Raw genomic sequence first — 15,148 nt, forward strand, 5'->3', positions numbered from 1 at the left:
GAATCTCCTTCTCCTCATGTATTCCAGGGAAGGGAGGAGCTTATAGCTGGCTTCAGCACCTTCTATATGCAGGCCTTGACTGCTATACTCATATAGAATCATAGAATGTCAGGGTTGGAAGGGACCTCAGGAGGTCATCTAGTCCAACCCCCTGCTCAAAGCAGGACCAATCCCCAGACAAATTTTTGCCCCAGATCCTTAAATGGCCCCTTCAAGGATTGAACTCACAATCCTGGGTTTAGCAGGCCAATGCTCAAACCACTGAGCTATCCCTCCTCCCAAAGTGGCTGAGGTGGCCAGCATATACTTGTCTTCTACTCCCTAATTACAAGCTGAACTTCAGTTCCCACTCCCTAGTGTACTGCTGCCTAGCTCCATGGAATAATGCATATAGAATGTACAGTAGCCCAATACATTCCCCACCCTCCCCCCAAGGAAACCTGCAAGCAGGTCCTAGCACAGCAGGGAGCTAGAAACCAAAATGTTAGGCACATGGCTGCTGAAAAATAATAGATTCTGTGGCAGAAGTGCTGAATTCTGTGGCATCTTAGGGGAAAAGCTGGCTAATGCCTCTTTCCAGGAAAAAGGTTGGTTCATGCATTGTGGAAGCATACAAACCCTCCTATGATCTCAGTTGGAGGAAGGAGTTGACTAATTTTTTTTTTTTTTAGCCTCTAAATGTCCTCTAGAGGCAGACAATGAGTTTGTTTTATTATTTGAGAATTGTCGTCTACCCTTGCTATTTATCCAGGTTTTCTAAAGGCACTAATCACTGTAGTTTCCAATCACCTCCCAAAGAGTTAAAAAGCAAACACGCAAATGCTCCATGGCCTAATTTTATTGCTTTATTTTCTCTCTGCTCTCCTCCTACTCCTTATCCCCTTTCTCTTTTTTCTTCTTTTCTTTTTTCTCTAGTTCTAATTCCTCTCTTCTTTGTTGTTGGGAATATAGAAAAGCTAAGATGAAGAAGAGTTTTATACTTTTCTGAAAGCCATCGGGTTTCTGATTACTCTAACCATTAGGTAGTAAGCTTCAAAGCTTTTGCCCTCTTGCTAGGAGCCCTGTCCTCTCTTCTTACATCCTTCACTCTTAAGGATGACTGCTATCATCGTTACTTCTTGATTAATGTAGGTACAGAGTGAGATTACTACTCAGCTAGTTTCTCAATTATCTTGATCAAGAATGGGAGTTTGCTGGGGTGGTAATTGTCAAGGCCTGAGTCAAGAGAAGGTTTAAAAATATGTGGCATTAAGACATGCTCTAATCAAAGGTGCCTCATCAAAGGTGGTATTTGATGATTTTTACCAATAAAGGTGCCATATGCTCCAGATGCAACTTTCCACAGCCACAGTGATCATGGGTCTGTGTGATGGGGTGTACCAGGCTCAGAGGTCCCCTGCTGTAGACCTCAGGGTGCTACCACATCCTGTCTCCAAAAAGGAGCAGTGGAACTGTCCTCCAAATGGCCTAGAGAGGCTGCATGGGAAGCAGCCAATCGGAGGGAGGCTGCGGGAAGCAGCCATTCCAGGCCCAGGCGGCCCATACAAAGGAGCTGCAGTATAGAACGGGAGGCAGTTTCTGCTTGGAGCCATAGGAGCGAGGATGGTGTTCCTGGCTGGCTGAAAGGACTGCAGAACCTCAAACAGATTGGTTGCTGTCAGGGACCGGGGTATCAAGGAGGAGCTCCTGGCTGGTTGCTGGAACTTGGCAGCTAAAGCCCTAAGGCGAGGGTGAAGGGGTCATGGGGAAGTGGCCCAGGAAATTGTAGCAGCATCGTGAGTAGTCAAAGGGATGCAGCGAGTGGCTGCTATTTGTAGGGTCCCTCAGTTGGGACCCAGGAGTAGTGGGCAGGTCCGGGACCCCACCGGCCACAAGTGGAGGGGCTAAATTATTGAGGAGGGAGTTGAACTGATCCCAGAGAAGACCTTGAAGAGGGTCAGTGATATTGGACTTTAGCGGACTTTGGTACACCCTCAGAAGGGGACCTGAACTGTTGAGCGACTCAGCTGGAGAACTGGGGTCAGAGAAGTGCCCAGAGAGGGCGAAGATGTCTCCAGGGAGGGAGCCCTGGGGAACGGACCGAGGGCTGTCCTTACCCATATGCAAAGTACGCAACTGCGAAGGGGACCTGGAGATTTGGGGCACCAAATTTCCTGGTGCCCTGCGCAGCTGCATGCTGCTCCGGCTCTTCTCCAGGGCCCCAGCCTCTTCCCTGCCCCCACTCCCCTGAGGATTCCAGAAGGGGTCGGACCTGCACTCACCGGTAAGTAGAGCGACCGGGCCCCAGCCTGCTCCGCTCCACTCCCCTGGTTCCCAGCTGCGCCGCTGGGGGGCGATTCCCCCTTCCCCTCCAAGCCTGGGAGCGGAGGAGCAGAGCAGGCTGGGGCCGGGTCACTCCACTTCCCGCAGGAAGTGGCCAGCCCCCGTCCTCCACGGAGGCCTGGGGCCAAGCCCTCCCCTGCCCCCCCGCAGAGGCCGGTGGGTGGGGGGGGGGCGGGGAGAAGAGCTGCGTAAGGCACCAAAATAGCTAGGGACAGCCCTGCACGGACCCATACCAGGGCCAGGACTGTTTAAAGACTGAGCCCAGGAAGGGCTACAGGAAGAGCCGTACCACCCGAGGGATACCAAGATAGGCCTGGACTCTTTATCCCGGAAGGGGTTTGTTTTGTTTGTGTTCCATATATAGACTGTGTGTGACTTGGCTGCAGGGCTGAGTTACAGAAGACCTAGCACAATTACAGAGACTGAGTGGACGCACACGCACTCTGCCATGGGGCACTTACAAGAGGTAAGTGCCACCCTGTTATAGTCAAGTATCAGAGGGGTACCCGTGTTAGTCTGAATCTGTAAAAAGCAACAGAGGATCCTGTGGCACCTTTGAGACTAACAAATGCATCTGAAGAAGTGAGGTTCTTACCCCCGAAAGCTTATGCTCCCAATACTTCTGTTAGTCTCAAAGGTGCCACAGGACCCTCTGTTGCTTTTTACCCTGTTATAGTGCGAATCACAGGTAGTGATGCAGATTCCTTCCAGCACTCTAATATCTGGCTCAGGGAAAATACTGAATGCTGTAAAGAGCTGGGGGGGGGGGGAGGGAGGGGGCTGTCTGAGCATGTGACTGCTGCTGTCTGGAGAGGGGGCATTTGGGGTTTATTTGATCTCTGAGAAGCTTGTTGATAGTTATTCACATGGAGTGGATCTGGCTTCTGAGTTTATGTGGATGCAATCTGAACTGAGACAGTCATTCACAGACCATTTTAAAGTTCTGCGGTACAGGATTTACCTGCTGCAGTGGCAGAAGAGAAAAGAGATTTTAGTCTCAGCTATAGCCATAGCCTAGGATTTTAGAAAACCTTGTTTTGGAGTTACCAGCTTCTGATCAGGTTTTCAAGTATTGCTACTTGTTTCCTTTCTTCCTGCGTCATCTGACATCAGTATCTAAGACCTAAAGAGATCTAAGGGTCTGAAGGTGCCAGTCTGTCTGGCAATGGCTCATGAGTGATCCAAGTGACCTAGTCTTATTTATATTAAATCCATTTTACATTGCTCTAGCAGTGTACAGCAGCTTTAGTGCAAATAAGAATTAAGCCTGTAGCATCTTACTAGGTCTTCCACTCTTTGGCTCTTCAGTTGTATATAGATTTTATTGAAGATGCTCTGGAATTTATCTGGGACCATAAATCTACAGGGGCAAACCGTGGTGATAGTCCCTTCTTCCAACCTGTGTGCCTGCAGATTGATCTTGGTTTGAAGGAGGTAGTGACCTTCCTGGGAAAAGGGGTGAGTTTCTAATCTTTCCTATTTCCATTTCTAAGCCAAAGAGTTAGTCCTGTGTGAGACCAACTTTGTGAATTGGTCCCAAGAATACCTGTGAAGCCCAAAGTGGAGTGTTTGTGTGTAGAAGAGGCGGTTTTTGGCCACCATCCGAGATACTGTCGGTGTAGATGCTAGTCCCCTGTCATGATGAACTTTGGGGACTCCACTATTGTCAGTCAAACTCCAGCTCTCCAGGGAAGCCTTCAATCTCTGAGCTCTGTAGATTAGTATGTAATTATCTCCACCGATTTACAGATATGGTGGATACCTGCGAAGGATTCTGTTTTTCCAAGGGATCCTTCTCTGCATTTGATGTTGAATGGGAGTGACATGGCTGCCTGGCCCCTTGTTTTGTGTATTCGGATAGAGATCATGTATAGAGTGACTTGGGAGGATGGGGTGAGCCAGCATTGGGCCTCTGCTGCCAAATAACCAGGAATTGGTTTAAAAAAAAAAAAAAAAAGACAAGATGGGAGCCTTGTCTGATAAAAGGATCTGGATGTCAGATCTGTTGACTACTGAACTTTCATCACATAATATGCGTTTCAGGTCTGAGCTATTGGCTGTGTTGGTGTTGTACTTACCTGAAGGGGTGGTTATAAACTGAATGTACTATATTGGTAGTAAGTATCTATCTGTTATTTTCTTTGAGTGTATGTTGATGTTTCCAGCATTGTTTTTTCTTTTTTCTTCTCAATTATGAAATTGTGTGACTTGGGGTAAGGGAGGAGAATGGCAATACTGATGGTCATGGGATCTGACCCTACAAGAGATCACCCATTTATAGGTGCTGGCCCCTATAAGCAGCTGGAACAACTTGTTCATGTCCTTAGCTTGAGCAAGTCAGTCTTTGCCTTGCATTTTGAGCTTGTCCAAACTTGAAGTATTAGTGCCTCTGAATGGCCATAAAAGGTTTAGCAATGTTTTAATGTCTATATTTTGAGCAGGTGGAAAATGCCAGACGTAGTAGGTATTTCTCCATGAAGACACTTTCTTGTCAAAACTGTAGAATAAAATGTATTATAGCTGTATCTTGCAAATCACATTATAAAGCACTCCAGGAATGATCAGCCAGTTGACTGCTAGACTTCTGACGTAATCACTTATATATAAAAGTGATCTCCTTTCAAAGAGCCAACTTTCTTGATTGTCCTATGGCAATTTAAGGTTTTATTTGTGGTTCTGCTATCACTTACAGTTGTAATTGCTTTTCATTGGGAGTTCAGGGTGCTCGGCAATTTGCAAAATTGGACCATTAGGACTTGTTTATTTCTACACTGTGTGCCAAATTCAGAGGCAAGTCTAAGATGATGTAATTTACTATATTTCACTCCAGCTCTGTTGTTACGTTACAGTTAAGACAAAGATGGACTCTGACTTGCATCCAATAGATGTAACTTGTAGTACGCTCCATCTCCTCATTTTAATTTATAAATGCTAGTCAGTTTCCTGCTGCATCCTACTGGACCAAATGCAAAAGTGATGTGTAAGAGGGGAAGGAGGTGGGGTATTCATGTTGCTTGTGAGTGTGCACAGTGAGGAGGCAAGAAGATTATAAATTTCACCAGTTTAGACTCCCTGAAACAAACCTGTGAATGTCTGTCTATGAACATGTAATATATGTACAATTTAGACACACAATCACTATGATAAACCTTGGTATGCACTTTGCTTTTTGAACTTCCATCAAAAACAAATTTTCAAAGACCTTTGGTCAGCTCTTGTCTCAGGGAGCTGTGAGTTGCTGTTAGTCAGTAGTTTGGGGGTTTTTTACGGTGCTCTCAGGATACTACAAAGTCTAGCCCCTCTTTTGGAGAAATACCTCATTCTCCCCCCCTCCCCCCCTCAAGTTATAGCACTGTAATTCTGATTGTGATTTCAGTTAGTATGGTTTCATAAACCTGCCAGATGGGAATCTGGGAAACAAGGGATGTCCCTTATTGAATGCCACGGTCACCAATCTGAGGATGGAATACTGATGAGATGAAAAAATAAAGCTGAAAAGTGTCAGTCTTCTGATATATTCATGTACTACAATTTTGCAACTACAGTTTAACAGACAGTTCAAAGATCTTCAATCTAGCCAAAAGAAAGCAAATGGTTTCAAATAGAACAGATGTTAATACTCTATTTGCCAAATTAATTAAGAAATAATTTGGATCCTAATATTTAATATGAAGATGAATATGGCATGGTTAAGTTTTTTCAGAATGGTTTTTACAATTCAGCATCATAATACAGCTTAATAAAATATATTTCAAAACATGTGCTTTTCTTTAGGGAAGCAAAGAAACAAACTGGAACCGATGGATACCATATTTGTTAAGCAGGTTAAAGAAGGTGGACCTGCTTTCGAAGCTGGATTATGCACAGGTACTGTTCTTTTATAGTGCTAATTTAATATAAACAAAGCTATAACTTTTCTGCAGTCTTGTCTTTCATCTTGATTATTGTACTTTCTGGACTCACTTACTCTCACCTCTCCCCCTGTGGACTGCCCAAAACATTGCTACTATAGTCTTCTTTCAGTCCCACCACTCTGACCACGCAATTCACCCCTTTGATTATTTTTCAGTGGCTTCCTGTCTCCCTACCACAAACTCATGCTCCTTTTCCTTGTCTATAAAGTGTTACATAATCTTGCCCCCACCTTAATCTTGGCTCCCATTTTATATTGCTTCCTCTCTGTCTGCTCTTCAGTCCTCTGTTTGCTGCTGCTTTACATTTTTCACAATCTTTTCTTTTATGCTGTCAGTCACGTTACCACTCCACTTAGCCATTGAGCATTGTCACCAGATTTGTCCTCTGAGTGCCCTCTCTTCTGTCAGACCTCTACATCAAACCCAACTTTTCAAGCAATCCTTCTGCTCTTCTTCAGCTCTCCTATAATACCCTCACCCTCCTTTTCCTGAATGGTTGTCCTGTATTTTTCATATTGTTTTGGGGTTATTTGTTTTAATGCCCCAAACCCCCAATCAAGACTGGGGTCCTATTGTGATAGGTGCTATACAAACATAAAGGAATATGTGAAGAGCTTATAAATAATATAAGACAAGGGACAAGTGAGTGTGACAAACAAGAGGGAAGGGATGAGGGAAGACCAGGGCTAAGAGGAGTTTACATGTGGTTACGTAGGTTAAGTGCATAACTTGATGGCTTCCAAATCATTTAACCCTCCGCCTTCCCACTCCTCACCTATTTTAAAGCAAATAAATACACCTCTACCTCGATATAACACCAATTCGGATATAACGCGGTAAAGCAGCGCTCTGGGGGAGCAGGGCTGCGCACTCCGGTGGATCAAAGCAGGTTCAATATAATGCGGTTTCACCTATAACAAGGTAAGATTTTTTTTTGGCTCCTGAGGACAGTGTTGTATCGAGGTAGAGGTGTATGAGCAATCCCCATTTGGCCCTCTCCCTAACCATTATTTTGCTTGTTTTGTCTGGTTTAGTCCATAAATTTTTTTGAAGCAGAGAATGCATCTCATGCTGGCAAACACTCCTGGTCTCGGTCAGCCAAAGTTGCACTTTATACCGATATAGTAAAGACCCCCTAGTCCCCACAAGCAAAACAAGCTATACCAAGATATAACTGTCTGTGCTACATAATTCTGCCTGCATGCCTAAATTGATCAGGCTCTCACCTCTTCGCACCTGTGACCAACATGGCTATTCTGGCACAAGCCTGGTGTAGATTTAGCCTAAGTTTTGTAATAATTTGTGGTTCTTTATTTAAATTTTTCAAGAAAGAAAACGTTTAGAAGGAACAAAAATACAAATTATACAACTACAGATTATGTAGCCGGATACCATTGTAAATGTGAATTTCTATCCTTAAAAGCATGGCAAACACTATACTACACAAAAGCAATACATGTGTGTCAGAGAACACCGCTGACCTGGCTGTTGAGATATTTTTTTAATAATAGTGTACATGTATTAATTGTCTGGAATAGGGTAATTTTGTACGTTTTTTTTTTCAAAAGAAATATGAAAACTCTAGGGCATTTAAAAATCTAAAAAATCACAGTACTAACTTTCCAGGCTCTGCAGTACATCCTATTTTTTCTCCTCACTCTAGTATAGTTTTACAATAGCAAGCATTCTCTGAGCAACAATAGCATCATTTCATGCTGGTGTATAGAGAGAGAGAGAGATGTTTCGGCTCGATAAAGTGCAACTTTATGTTGAAGTTGTACAAAGAGAGCATGTTACTTTTCTGACGGAAGATGAAATTCAGTATTTGCCATACTAAAAAGGATAAAATCAGTACAGAGAATATTTTATTTTCAGACTTATTATTATTTTTTTTAAATTACCTGTGTCCTTTTAAGGAGACTGCTGATAGTCATAATATCTAATTAGGCCATGTTGCCATTTCTGTTAAAAACTTTAGATTGAAATGTATTATTATGGCTGTATCTTGGAAATCACATTATAAAGCACTCAGAGAATGGTCAGCCAGTTAGATTGCTCAGCTTCTGACACAATCACTTTGTATATAATGGGATATCTCATTTTGTGGAACCAACTTTTCTTGGGTTGTTCCATTGCTACATACGGTTTTATTTCATTTTATGGTTAAGCTAAAGAGGTTAAAACATTTTGAAACCTAATATGAACTGAAGTAGTTACGTTTCATTATTTTTGTCAGTTTGTATTTCATTGCTGCAAGGCACTTCTTTTGTATTATTGAATGTCTCATTCACAGTTTGATTGGACAGAAACACCCAGTTTTTCAGTGGATCAGTTGCCTGGAAAAACTAAATGTGGCTTGCTGTAATATAGAGACTTGTGACAATCTTGTAAAATTGAATGAAAGGATATCCTAACTGCAGAATGGTTTAGTTTAAACAATTTTCATAGTTATATGTAGTTTTGTATTCATAAGTCTAATTGGGTTGTTGCTGAGCAGGTCCATAGTTCCCATGTTTGACTCTCAAAGCGTTTTACCTCTGGGATTACATCTGAGAATCCCAAACATAGTAGAAAGCAATTACGATATCTGTAACTGTAATGGGCCTGATTCTCCCATGCTTTGCCCCTTATGTACACCTATGCAAAGCGGGTATAAGATGCTATCAGAACAATGTTTTGCACTCACTCAGCACAAATGTAAATGACTCCACAACATACAAGGCAGGAGAGAATTGGTACCAGTGTGTTCAGATTGATTCAAAATGTTGCTAAAAAGTATAGAGGTGGATTTAATCATTGGATGACTGTAACAACAACTTTTACCTGCTTCTTCCCACAATAAGCACATTCTCTCCTTCTGTCTACCTACAACAGAGCAAAGGCTCTTCCACCTTATAATCTTCCTTCAATCACTCCGTTCCTGAGGCTGATTCTGTTATGAGTGCCATTTAAGCTTCCAGGCAATTCCTTTTTTGAGTCATTGGACACTTGCTCCAAGCTGACCCAAATCACTTCTGCTGGTTCCCAGCCTGAGAGCTGATTTGAAAATATGGGGAGAGCAGGCTGGAGATAAAAATTCCACAGGAAGATGGGTGATATGAGGCAATCTAAGAATGTTCATCATTACTCAATATTCCTATGTGAAAACAAGTAGTACCAAATAAGTGGGCAAGATTTGAAGCTATGATTTAAAAAAAATCAGTTCCTATTTTCAGTGCCAAAGGGAAGGATCTGATGGTATTTGGAAGAAGCCCTGCAATATGGCCAGGAGCGGATCTAGTTTTTTTTGCCGCCCCAGGCACGGCAGGCAGTCTGCCTTCGGCGGCATGCCTGTGGGAGGTCCCCTGTCCCGCGGATTCGGCGGCTTGCCTGCAGGAGGTCCACCGGTCCCGTGGCTTCGGCGTACCCGCTACCGAATTGCCACCAAATCTGCGGGACCGGCGGACCTCCCGCAGGCAAGCCGCCGAAGGCAGCCTGACTTCCGCCCTCGCAGCAACCGTCAGGGCGCCCCCCACGGCTAGCCGCCCGAGGCACGCGCTTGGAGCACTGGTGCCTGGAGCCGCTGCTGAATGTGGCTAAACTTCTTAGAACAGGATTTAAAACCCCTAAGTATGTAGTTCTTGGCCTAAATAATGACAATTTTTATCTGTAAATTTTTTTTGTAGCTTGAGAATGATTCAAGCATTCCAGACTAAATTGTGGCTTCAGAAAAATCCAACACCTCAGTGGAATTAGGTAGGGAATTCACAATGATCTACCTACTTATCTGGAGCTTGGCCTTCCACTAGCCAAGATTACTCATCAGTCACGTGGATTACCAGCAGAGAGGATGTTTGGCATCAAATTATCTTATGTAGTATTGCTTCTTGTTCTTGCTCACCTTTGGGAAACTACTTTAGCCAGCAATACCAGTTCAGCAAAACAATCAGCTGAAACAAGGACCCAAATGCACTGTTCACAAAGTTTTACATTTGTAAACCTCCAATATGTAATCCTTTGTTAATCATGTGTTGAAAATCATATGTACAGTCTAAACCAGTTAAAAAAAAAAAAAAAAAAAAAAAAAAAAGGAACCATTAGGTCCATTTCTGGAACTCAGCTAGGTTAGATCTTCATGCAGAACTTTGTCCTCAGCAAGATGCTAGCAAGCAGAAGAGGTCATCATTCAAGAGTCTTCAGAAGTCATGCATTCCAAAGAGTCTCCAGTATATATCTGTAATTGGTTAACTTCTGCTACAGGGTATTCGTATAGGGAAGATTCTATCTAAGAAAAATAAGAGTTCTTCCTCTCTACGTTATTAGAAGAGTTCAAGCCGCCTTTGCTCTTGTTTCAAAGCTTCTTAAAAGTTGTTGTCCTTCCTTAAACATTTTCTATTTGTTTGTTTGGTTTTTTGAGAGAAGCCCAGGATGTGCACATGATTACTTTATAATTCCTATATCGTGTAAGGGGTACAGCCTCTTTTAGCTCTGTTGTGATAGTGAAGAGGTTAGTTTCTGTTTCAAAACTGAAAAGGAGCCCACAGTACACAGATCTCTCATGTTTCCTTTCTGTTAAGTTGCCATCTACCTGTGGTTGAAGAGTGAGAGAAGATTATAATCCGTAGGACCCAACAAAACTACCTGGAAAAGCTCAGAGAAACTGTAGTTCAATTCTAAATTTGGTCTAGGTGGCACAGAATTAGACCACTGCACCATGTGGATAGATAGTTTGGACATCAAAAAGCTGAAAGTATCATGTAAGTGACACTAGCATTTTGAGGAAAAGAAGGAATTGGAGCAGTTTTAGAAACAGTCTCCTTATTGCTGTCACTGCTATATTCTAGAACAAAAGAAAATTGCGGTGCCTGTTGAAAGGACAGGTGCTACTGCTGGAGGTGTTCCGAATCCAAAATTTACTCTTTTTTTTTTTACGTTTCTAAACAAAAGCTTACTTGTAAATAATTTTTTAAACATATTTCAATATCGAGAAGTATCCCTCAAAAGTTGTTTTGGATGCCAAATTTTTAAACTAGCCTCTTATATTGTTTATGCCTGCTTGTGTGTTCAAAAGAGCATTTGTGTGAGCAAATGAGTTGTTTAAGGGATGTAATTTGGGAGCATAGAATTAAGTACCACATCTGAATATTTGGCAGGAAAATTTTTATTTTTATTTTTTATATACACTATCTACACATAAAGAAATCTTTTTAAGCAGCAAAGAATATGCTTGTAGTTTGTTTTTAAAGCAAGCTAAACTTAAATTCATTACGTTAGTGGTCCTGATTGTGAAGTACTGAAACATCCTTTTAAAATGAATAGAGAAGAATCCAGAAAACTGGAATAGAAACAAATATGCTGTATGTTTAACTTTTTATTTATTTTTTTCCCATAGGTGACAGAATTGTAAAAGTTAATGGAGAGAGTGTTATTGGGAAGACATATTCCCAAGTAATTGCTTTAATTCAGAACAGGTAAGATATTTGTAAATTAGTCAATTTTGAGTGCCAACTTAATACATTGGTGCTAGTGAGGGATGACTATTGCATGATTCTGCAAAAGTGTGTCAACCACTGTGTGTGCGTGCAAGTTTGTGTGTATGTATACATAAAAAATAAATCCCTCCTGCCTCCACAAACAGTATTGTACTCATAGGAATTGGTGTACTGGATCAGAGCATGGTCCATCTAAGCTAGTATTTGTCTTTCACAGTGACCTACACCAGATGCTTCAGAAGTATAATAAAGGAATAATAGTGTAATAATCTTCCCCTCCATGAAAGTCCCATTCTAATCCCTAATACTTGGAGATTGATTTTAAAAAATGAAGCATGAGGTTTTATAGCCCTTCAAAATTTTTGTTAGGATTAACTGTTATAACTCTGGATATTATTGTATACAGTGCTATTGTAGCTATGTTGGTCCCAGGATACTAGAGAGACATGGTGGGGGTGAGGTAGTATCTTCAGTCTGAAGAATAGCTCTGTGTAAGCTCAAAAGCTTATCTCTCACCAACAGAAGCTGGTCAAATAAAAGATACTATCTCGCCCACCTTGTGTCTCTAATCCTTTTTTGAATCTTATTAAATTCTTGGCCTCAATTACATTCTGTGGCAATGAGTTCCACAGTCTAGCGGTTTTGGAAAAAGGATTTCATTTATCAGTATTGAAAGTGCCACCTTTTATTTTCATTGAATGTGTCCTCCTGTTCTTGTGTTATCAGACAGCGAGAAAGGAAGCGCCTGATCTACCTATTCTATTCCATTCATTATTTTATATATTTTTCCATGTCTCCTCTTATTTGTTTCCCCTGTAAAGTAAACAGTCCCAGTCTTTTCAGACTCTTTTTGTTGAGAGTTTTTCCCATGCCTTTATTCATTCTAGTCACTCTTCCCTTCTAATTTTGCAATATCTTCTTTAGATGGAATGACCAGTATTCTGCAAACAGGATTCCGGATATGCATACCTTTCTTGAGTTGATAGTTAATTTAGAGCCATATGAGATGTATAATTGAGATTTTTCCCTCCTGTGTGCTTTACTTGGCATTTATTAACATTCAACTTAGTTTTCTATTGTATTGTTGATTCATGTAGTTTGGTTAGGTTCCTCTAAAGTTACTCAGTCTTCTCTGCACTAGGCTAACCTAAATAACTGTCATCTTTTTAAATTTTGCAACCTTGCTGCTCACTTTCTAGATTATTATTAAAAAAACTTGAAACAACACATTGTTACCTTTTTTGCCATGATGAAAACCAACCATTTATTTCTGTTCTTTGTTTCCTGTCTCTTAGCTAGTTTTTTGATACAAGACAGTATTTTGCCTCACAGCAGTGACTGCTTAGTTTCTTTAGTAGCTTCTTGCGAGGGACTTGGTCATAGACCTTTTGAAAATTAAATTATGTCCTCCAGTTCTCCTTCATCTACTACTTTACTGACGTTGGAAAAAAAATTCTTCTAGATTAGTGAGAGATGATTTTTCTTTTCCGAAACTGTGTTGGTTATACCCTAGCATAGCATGATTTTCCAGATATGTCAATACCCTGATTTTAATTATAATTTCAACCCAATTTAGCAGATATAAATGGAAGGCTTACTGGTCTGTAATTCCCCCAATCACCCTTAGAAATATTTTTAAATATATCATACAATAGCATATTATTTATATCAGCTGTTTTTAATGAGACACAGCATATTTTGGTACCAGCTCAGCCGCTTCATATTTAAACTCCTCGTTTTAGGATGTATACAAGTCTTGGATGTATACAGTCTGGGTCTGGTGGCTTATTGCTTTTTAAATTATCAAGTTATTCCAGCACCCCTTCTTGTGGCACCTCAATTTCTCCTAATACTTCATTGTTATTTCCAGAAAAGATGTAAACTGAGTTTTGCAATGTAGATGCCTATCCTCATTACTGAATGCTATGGACTTCAGTAGTGTGGCTTTTCCTTAATATAGGACCCAAACTAACGCTTGTTGATGTCAGTGGAAAGGTTCCCCATTGACTTCAGTTTGTTTAATCCACATGCCTTTTGACTTGGAGAAGTCAACTGCATTCATCTAATGGTTTTGAGGACATGCAGCCTTCTCTCTCAGCCTCTGGTAAGAGATGGTAAAGTTTGATTTATACACGTCTACCCAGATATAACGCTGTCCTCGGGAGCCAAAAATCTTACCGTGTTATAGGTGAAACCGTGTTATATTGAACTTGCTTTGATCTGCCGGAGCGCGCAATCCCGCCGTGCCCCCCTCCGCCCCCCCCGGAGCGCTGCTTTACCGCGTTATATCTGAATTCATGTTATATCGGGTCGCGTTATATCGAGGTAGAGGTGTACTATATATTCTTTCTGGAGGATGAGAGAATAGTTCTGCAGAATTCCCAGAGTGAATTGTTCCAAATGACATAAGTCCTGAGATTGCTCTTGAATTTAGGTCTTGCGCCATTTACCAGTATTTGCCAACCTATTAGATTGGCCCACCAAAATTGGATCTTTATTCACTTGCATACAAGCAACGTAGAGACGTGATGGGCACTAATGAAAAAACTTGTAAGAGACACAAATTATTTTACTAGTTACGTTGAAAATAGACCAAGAAACAGGAGATCAGTATGCTGATTCACAGTAATGATTTTTTAGAAAGTCCTTTGGGGGTTGGAAGAGCCACAACATTGGTTCTTCACTTTGGGCATAAGCAACGAAAGCTTATGCCCAAATAAATCCATTAGTCTTTAAGGTGCCACCAGACTCCTCGTTGTTTGTGGATACAGACTAACACGGCTACCCCTCTGATACTTGAACATTGAATATGGATTTTTACAATCCATCCTTGCATTCTGTTTCCTTCTTAATTTTTCATAACATAAATGTATTGCTAAAACCTTCAAAACTATACACAAGATTAACATTAGCCACCAAAAAAAAAAAAAGCCCATAAAATGTGGATCTTCACGCTGGTCTAGATTCTGTGTCTTAGTGCTTTCATTTTGATACCTCTTCTGATGCTGAGTTTGACTAAGAACAGCAAATAACCTCATTTCTATGTCATATTTGCTTGATCAGAGCTTTCCATAGACATCTCTAAGAATTAATAATGTTGTACCTAATGTTTTGTTCAAACTGTCACTTCCTTTGTGTGTGATGATTCTGATCAGCATTATATAAGTGATAACCTTGCATACACTTTCATGAGTGTTAAGAAAATGAAGAAAACAGTTTAAGATTTCCTTAATATCTTGACACTTGGAGTGAATATTTTGAGACTTACAGGTATATTTTACAAATTATGAACATTGGGAGGTCTCAAACCCCTCTGCCACAAGGTTCCTATAAATTAACAATCCCATTTAGATGAACTATTTTGAGTGAAGCCTCTTCAGTGACATTTTAGTTTACAAATGTTGGATTTCTTTTGGTGACTCATTGGAAATTAGTCTTTTA

At 41.1% G+C, this 15,148-nt stretch overlaps 1 protein-coding gene across 27 annotated transcripts in view; it reads left to right on the forward strand.

Moving 5' to 3' along the window:
- ARHGAP21 (Rho GTPase activating protein 21) overlaps positions 1–15,148 on the forward strand; it is a 198,831-nt gene that overhangs the window by 113,876 nt on the left and 69,807 nt on the right. For 24 of the 27 annotated variants that reach the window (XR_010599115.1, XR_010599118.1, XR_010599116.1 and 21 more), the window contains 2 exons: positions 6,097–6,189; positions 11,608–11,686. Coding sequence is in view for 13 of the 27 variants with exons in the window: in XM_065586870.1 (XP_065442942.1) it covers positions 6,097–6,189; positions 11,608–11,686 (172 nt within the window). In the remaining 14 variants the exon portion in view is untranslated. Of the gene's footprint in view, positions 1–4,420; positions 4,440–6,096; positions 6,190–11,607; positions 11,687–15,148 lie in introns of those variants that run through there. The other 3 variants (XM_065586877.1, XM_065586876.1, XM_065586875.1) reach the window with 2 other exon arrangements.

The sequence above is a fragment of the Chrysemys picta genome, chromosome 2, assembly GCF_011386835.1.
Source record: "Chrysemys picta bellii isolate R12L10 chromosome 2, ASM1138683v2, whole genome shotgun sequence".
Classification (NCBI taxonomy): domain Eukaryota; kingdom Metazoa; phylum Chordata; order Testudines; family Emydidae; genus Chrysemys; species Chrysemys picta.